Consider the following 7,203-nt stretch of genomic DNA (forward strand, 5'->3'; position numbering starts at 1 on the left):
ATCCCTGTTCTCAAGGAGCTGACAGTCAGTACATAAGCAGGCAGATACATAAATAGATAATTTTTTCTTTTTTAATAAGCTTTTTATTTTAGGAGAGTTTTGGATTTACAGAAAAATCATAAAGATAGCACAGAGTTCACATATACCCCACATCCAGTTTCCCCTATTGTAGTGGACATCTTACATTAGTATGGTGTGTGTGTGTATATATATATTCAGGCCAGGCATGGTGGCTCACGCCTGTAATCCTAGCACTCTGGGAGGCCGAGGCGGGAGGATCACTCGAGGTCAGGAGTCAACAACAACAACAAAAAAAAACAATATATATATATTCAAAAATTTTAAATTAAAAGCATGAGTTAGCAGGTAAAGCAATGTCTTATTTGTGTATATTTTGAATGACCTAGTAAGTTTTGATTGGAATTATTATTATTATTATTATTATTTTTGAGACAGAGTCTTGCTCTGTTGCCCAGGCTAGAGTGCCGTGGCGTCAGCCTAGCTCACAGCAACCTCAAACTCCTGGGTTCAAGCAATCCTGCCTCAGCCTCCCGAGTAGCTGGAACTACAGGCATGTGCCACCATGCCCTGCTAATTTTTTTCTATATATATTTTTAACTGTCCAGATCATTTCTTTTTATTTTTGGTAGAAACGGGGTCTTGCTCTTGCTCAGGCTGGTCTCGAACTCCTGACCTCGAGCGATCCTCCCACCTCGGCCTCCAGAGTGTTAGAATTACGGGCGTGAGCCACTGCGCCCGGCCTGGAATTATTTTTATTCAGTAGTTTTAATTAAAAATTTTTTCAAAACTACCTTTCTACAACTACACTTTATTTATGGAAATAAATTATATAAAATGCAAATATTATCAACATTTAAAACCTACCATAGTTCTGTTCTACTGGCTTGTTCAGCAAAATTCTATGTTGTAGTCTTTCATTGAAAGTTCAGGGTTCTTTGTACCTAGTTATAGGGCTCACAAATTTGCATATTCATATGCTCATTCAGCAAATCCTTATTGATTGCCTACTGTGTCACAGTCACTATTTCTAGATGCTGGAAACAATATTGAGCAAAACCAGCAATGGTCCCTGCCCTTACAGAACTTTCAGTTTAATGGAGGAATATGCAATAATCAAATAATTATATTCTTTCCCCAGTGAATTGTTTTGGCATCCTTGTTGAAATCAATTGACCATGAATCACTGAAGAACTTTGAGCAGAGGAGTGACATGATTCTTTTATGCTCTAAGATAGTATTGCTGGCTGTTATGTAGGGATTGTATTGCTGGTGGCAAGAGTTGATGTAGGAGACCAGTGAGTAAGAAGTTGCAGTTATCCAGGCCAGAGATGATGGTGACTTGGGCCACATTAGTGGTAGTAGAGATGGAGAGAAAGTGGTTATACTTGGGAAATAAAGTTAGTAAGACTTGGGACTGCCTGGGCCAGTGGTGGGGGTGCATGCCAAAGAGGTCAAGGATGATTCATATTTGGGTTGGGGTCAAGGATTGTCTTCAGATTTGGTGGCTAAGTGAATGGTAGTGTCGTTTACTACCACACAAATGGAGAAGCATGTTTTTAGAGGGGAAATAGCGAGTTGAATTTGGGATGAATTAAATTTGAGGTGCCTGTGAGAACTTCAAGTGGAGATGTCCAGAAGGCAGTTGGAATATGGATCTAGACTATGGCTTGGGGGCAAGCTCTGGGTTGGAGAGAGTGATTTTGGAGTCATGAACTCATAGGTGGGAGTGGAACCTCTAGGAAAGCTTAAGGAGAAAGTATAAGGAGTAAGAAGAGATCCCAGGACTGAGTCCTCTGGGAGGAAGAATAGGAGCCCAAGAAGAACTTAAAGAAGAAATGGCCAGTGATGGAGGAGGAAAACCAGGAGGAATCTGGTAGAAGGTGGGAATTGTAAGGGGGAAGTGATTATAGTGTCAAATGTATCACAGAGTTCCAGTAAAATAAGGTCTGAGAAGCGCTCATGTTTTTATGCCCTGACACATAGAGGTTGGTTTGTTTTACAAAAAATAACACTTCATGATTAAGGGTGGCAATTTATTTTTAATACTGTGAAACCAATAAACCTCTACACACTCTTTTTTTTTTTGAGACAGGGTCTCGCTTTGTTGCCCCGGCTAGAGTACAATTGCATCATCATAGCTCACTGCAACCCCAAACTCCTGGGCTCAAGCGACCCTCTTGCCTCAGCCTCCCAAGTAGCTAGGACTACAAGTGTATGCTAGTTTTTTGTTTTTGTAGAGACAGGATCTTACTATGTTGTTCAGGCTGGTCTCAAACTCCTGGCCTCAAGCAATCCTCCCACATCTGCCTCCCAAAGTTCTGGGATTATAGGTGTGAGCCACCACATCAGTCCTGCACATTCATTTTCCATGGCTAGTGCCTGAAGGTGTTGCTGGCAGTGTCTGGTGGATATTTGTTTGTCTTAAGTGACACCAGCTTTCATTGGCATCTTCTGTGCTAATCTTTCCCATCCTGAATTAAGGATATTAAAAGTCCAACTGCAAGGGTTAGCTCTCCTCCACAGGAAGAACTAGTCTCTAAAAAAACTTTTTTAAATTAATTAATTTTAAAAAAGTACAACAGCAGTTTGGATTCTAAAACGGACTCTAAAGTGTTCTTGGACTGAATGTTCAATGTTTCTTTTCTTTCTTTGTTTAACCTTTTTTATAGATACGTGAAAGAGGCCAAAGAAGCAACTAAGAATGGAGATCTGGAAGGAGCATTTAAACTTTTCAGTCTGGCAAAGGACATTTTTCCCAATGAAAAGGTGATGAGCAGAATCCAAAAAATACAGGAAGCCTTGGTGGAGTTGGCAGAACATGGAGATGATGAATTTACAGATGTGTGCAACTCTGGCCTGCTGCTTTATCGAGAACTGCATGACCAACTCTTTGAGCACCAGAAGGAAGGTGTAGCTTTCCTCTATAACCTATACAGGGGTGGAAGAAAAGGTGGTATCTTGGCAGATGACATGGGATTAGGAAAGACTGTTCAAATCATTGCTTTCCTTTCTGGTATGTTTGATGCTTCACTTGTGAATCATGTGCTGCTGATCATGCCAACCAATCTTATTAACACGTGGCTAAAAGAATTTGTCAAGTGGACTCCAGGAATGAGAGTCAAAACCTTTCATGGTCCTAGCAAGGATGAACGTACCAGAAACCTCAAACGGATCCAGCAAAGGAATGGCGTCATTATCACTACATACCAAATGTTAATCAATAATTGGCAGCAACTTTCAAGCTTTAATGACCAAGAGTTTGTGTGGGACTATATCATCCTTGATGAAGCACATAAAATAAAAACCTCATCTACTAAGTCTGCAATATGTGCTCGTGCTGTCCCTGCAAGTAATCGTCTCCTCCTCACAGGAACCCCAATCCAGAATAATTTACAAGAACTGTGGTCCCTATTTGATTTTGCTTGTCAAGGGTCCCTGCTAGGAACATTAAAAACTTTCAAAATGGAGTATGAAAATCCTATTACTAGAGCAAGAGAGAAGGATGCCACCCCAGGGGAAAAAGCCTTGGGATTTAAAATATCTGAAAACTTAATGGCAATCATAAAACCCTATTTTCTCAGGAGGACTAAAGAAGAAGTACAAAAGAAAAAGTCAAGCAACGCAGAGGTCAGACTTAGTGAAATGAATACAGATGTTGCTGCCACTTGTGAAATGCCTTCTCTTTCCAGGAAAAATGATTTAATAATTTGGATACGTCTTGTACCTTTACAAGAAGAAATATACAGGAAATTTGTGTCTTTAGATCATATCAAGGAGTTGTTAATGGAGACACGCTCACCATTGGCTGAGCTAGGTGTCTTAAAGAAGCTGTGTGATCACCCTAGGCTGCTGTCTGCACGGGCCTGTCATTTGCTGAATCAAGGGACTGTCGAATTGTCTGCTTATGATGGAAATGAGGGGGAAGATTCCCCAGACATGGATCATATTGATCAAATAACTGATGATACACTGATGGAAGAATCTGGAAAAATGATATTCTTAATGGGCCTGCTGAAGAGATTGCGAGATGAGGGGCATCAAACTCTGGTGTTTTCCCAATCAAGGCAAATTCTAAACATCATCGAACGCCTCCTAAAGAATAGGGACTTTAAGATTTTGCGAATCGATGGAACAATTACTCATCTTCTGGAACGAGAAAAGAGAATTAACTTATTCCAGCAAAATAAAGATTACTCTGTTTTCCTGCTTACCACTCAAGTAGGCGGTGTTGGTTTAACATTAACTGCAGCAACTAGAGTGGTCATTTTTGACCCTAGCTGGAATCCTGCAACTGATGCTCAAGCTGTGGATAGAGTTTACCGAATTGGACAAAAAGAAAATGTTGTGGTTTACAGGCTAATCACTTGTGGGACTGTAGAGGAAAAAATATATAGAAGACAGGTGTTCAAGGACTCACTCATAAGACAAACTACCGGTGAAAAGAAGAACCCTTTCCGATATTTTAGTAAACAAGAATTGAGAGAGCTCTTTACAATCGAGGATCTTCAGAACTCTGTAACCCAGCTGCAGCTTCAGTCTCTGCACGCTGCTCAGAGGAGATCTGATGAGAAACTAGATGAACATATTGCCTACCTGTACTCTTTGGGGATAGCCGGAATCTCAGACCATGATTTGATGTACACACGTGATCTCTCTGTTAAAGAAGAGCTTGATGTGATAGAAGAATCTCACTATATTCAACAAAGGGTTCAGAAAGCTCAATTCCTTGTTGAATTAGAGTCTCAAAATACAGAGCTCCTGATGGAACAAGGAAGAGCTAGAAATGAGGGGGCCTGGCTAAGACAACCTGTGTTCCCTTCTCAAGCAAAGAAAAAATGCCCTAAATTGAATAATCCACAGCCTCAGCCTTCACCTCTTATACCTACTTATCATACTCAGGTAGAACAAACCACTTCCCAAATGTCAAATTTAATCATTGACAATCTGCCAGAAGAGGGTGAGAAAGAAGATCTCTCCAGTATCGAGACAAACTTTACCATCCTGCAAGATGGTAGGCACCCAGGCAAAAGTGCCTTTGATGCTGATTCTATAGCTATTCTACCCAAGGGGTTTGGAAGTTTAGAAGAAACTGGGAATAACTCTTTATCGGGAATGACAAGAAGCTTTGCAACTGAAAAGGAAGCTCTACAAAAAGAGGCATTACAAGAGGGGCCTACACAGGAGGCACTGCAAGAGAACCCTCTGGGAAGTTTTAATTATTTACTTAGCAAATCAATCAAAGCTGATCCCAAGCCAAATCTAGATCAACTAAAGGATGATGAGATTTTACGTCACTGCAATCCTTGGCCCATTAATCCCATAACAAATGAAAATCAAAATACAGAATCAAGTGTATCCGTTATTGAAATAGCTGATGACTTGTCAGTATCCCATGGTGCACTGCAGGACGCTCAAGCAAATGAGGCCAAGTTGGAAGAGGAACCTTCCGTATCTTCACCACAGTATGCTTGTGATTTCAATCTTTTCTTGGAAGACTCTGCAGACAATAGAAAAAATCCTTGCAGTCAGTCTTTAAAGCATGTGAAGAAAGAAAATAGCTTGTGTGGCTCTGCAGCTAATTCCAGAGCAGAGTCTGTGTGTAGCAAACCACATCTCACTTGGGATTTTTCGGAGAAAGACGACGAACCAGAAGAAGTAGTAGTTAATGTGAAAATCAGAAGTAAAGCTAGAAGGATTGTTTCAGATGGTGAAGATGAAGATAATTCTTTTAAAGGTACCTCAAGCACAAATTTATTTCACACATCTCCCTTTCAGATCTTCTCATCACTGAAAGAATTTGATGCTTCAACTCCCAAAGATGATGTCATTCCACCTGCAAGGTTCTTTTCCCCCCAAGTATCCAATAGCATAAACAAGTCTATAAACCCTAGAAGATCTCTGGCTTCTAGGAGATCTCTTATTAATATGGTTTTAGACCATGTGGAGGATATGGAGGAAAGATTTTACAATAGCAGTGAAGCAAAGAGTGCTAAGGATCATCCAGAAGAAGAGGCAGAGGAAAGCTGTGGGGAAGGCTCTGAGTGTACAGAAGAGGATCCTTCCGGAGAAACACCGTCTTCAGAAAACAAGTGTAGCCAGTTAAGTGTGTCTAAGCCTAGTGCTTCAGCTCAGGAAACCTCTCCTGGCGAGCCTGAGCCTCCGTCTGGTGGTTCTCCCCAGGATAAGGCAGTGGAGGCTGTGAATGACTATGAGACTCTTGTAATGCGTGGGAAAGAGCTGAAAGAGTGTGGAAAAATACAGGAGGCCCTAAACTGCTTAGTTAAAGCACTTGACATAAAAAGTGCAGATCCTGAAATCATGCTCATGACTTTAAGTTTGTATAAGCAACTTAACAACACTTGAGAATGTAACCGATTTATGGTATTTTAAAGTGAAACTGAGTAATTAGGTAATTTTTGTTCCCATAATTGGATTCTTTGGGAGCATAAAGCATTCAGGCTTAAGGTGAGAAAGATCTCAGAAAGCAACTTCTGTCTCTACCCACTGGCTCCTGTCTCCCTGCCCCCCTTACATATATTCTGGTATTCTAAGTACTAGCTTAGTATTTCTTCACTTGAATATTCTTAAATTTTTCTTTTAGGCATAGTCTATGAATTTAACTACGTTATTTCTAGAGAAGTTTTTGTAAAATTATTGTAGCTTTCTTAGTTTTACTGAAAGTGATCACCTTTGTATATCACAATGCAGATAAGAAAATTAAAGTTACTTTTCTCAAGTGTTTTCTGTTCACTTTCTTTTACTGAGATGATGTCAACCACAAGGGGGTTTTGGCCGAGTCCAACTGCCAGTTGTACAAAGACCCAATTATTGAGACAACTCAAGGATTGCCAAGGAAGAAGGGAATTTTTAAAACGAAAGACAGACATCTTGTGGGAAGTAGCTAAGATCATGGGATTTTAAGGGAGAGTCCAGGTGCCTTGGGGCAGGTCGTGGTGTAACTAACAAGGGGCCAGGGCATCGGGCAGGTTGTGGAGGATGGTGAATCTTGGCATCAGGAAGTCTGTCCAGGGGCCTTCAGAATCTCAGTTCCTTTGTCTTGCAGAAAATCTACCATTTCTGGGAAACAACTCAAAAGGTCAAGTAGTTAAGGAAGAGGATTATTAAAAAAACTGAAATTTGTTCCTAGAGCCGGTTACAATGATACTGGCAAATACATATGGA

The 7,203-nt window shown here is 40.6% G+C and overlaps 1 protein-coding gene across 1 annotated transcript; it reads left to right on the forward strand.

The window, feature by feature from the left end:
* The first annotated feature begins 2,972 nt into the window (after window positions 1-2,972).
* ERCC6L (ERCC excision repair 6 like, spindle assembly checkpoint helicase) lies at window positions 2,973-6,384 on the forward strand. Its single transcript, XM_069464255.1, has one exon. The coding sequence runs from the start codon at window positions 2,992-2,994 to the stop codon at window positions 6,382-6,384; it is 3,393 nt and encodes a 1,130-aa protein (XP_069320356.1). The 5' UTR covers window positions 2,973-2,991.
* Window positions 6,385-7,203: the final 819 nt, after the last annotated feature.

The sequence above is a fragment of the Eulemur rufifrons genome, chromosome 30 (genome assembly GCF_041146395.1).
Source record: "Eulemur rufifrons isolate Redbay chromosome 30, OSU_ERuf_1, whole genome shotgun sequence".
NCBI lineage: Eukaryota > Metazoa > Chordata > Mammalia > Primates > Lemuridae > Eulemur > Eulemur rufifrons.

Coding starts and splice junctions, on each gene's coding strand:
- ERCC6L (XM_069464255.1), top strand. CDS start 2,992: ATGGGATTAGGAAAGACTGTTCAAATCATTGCTTTCCTTTCTGGTATG.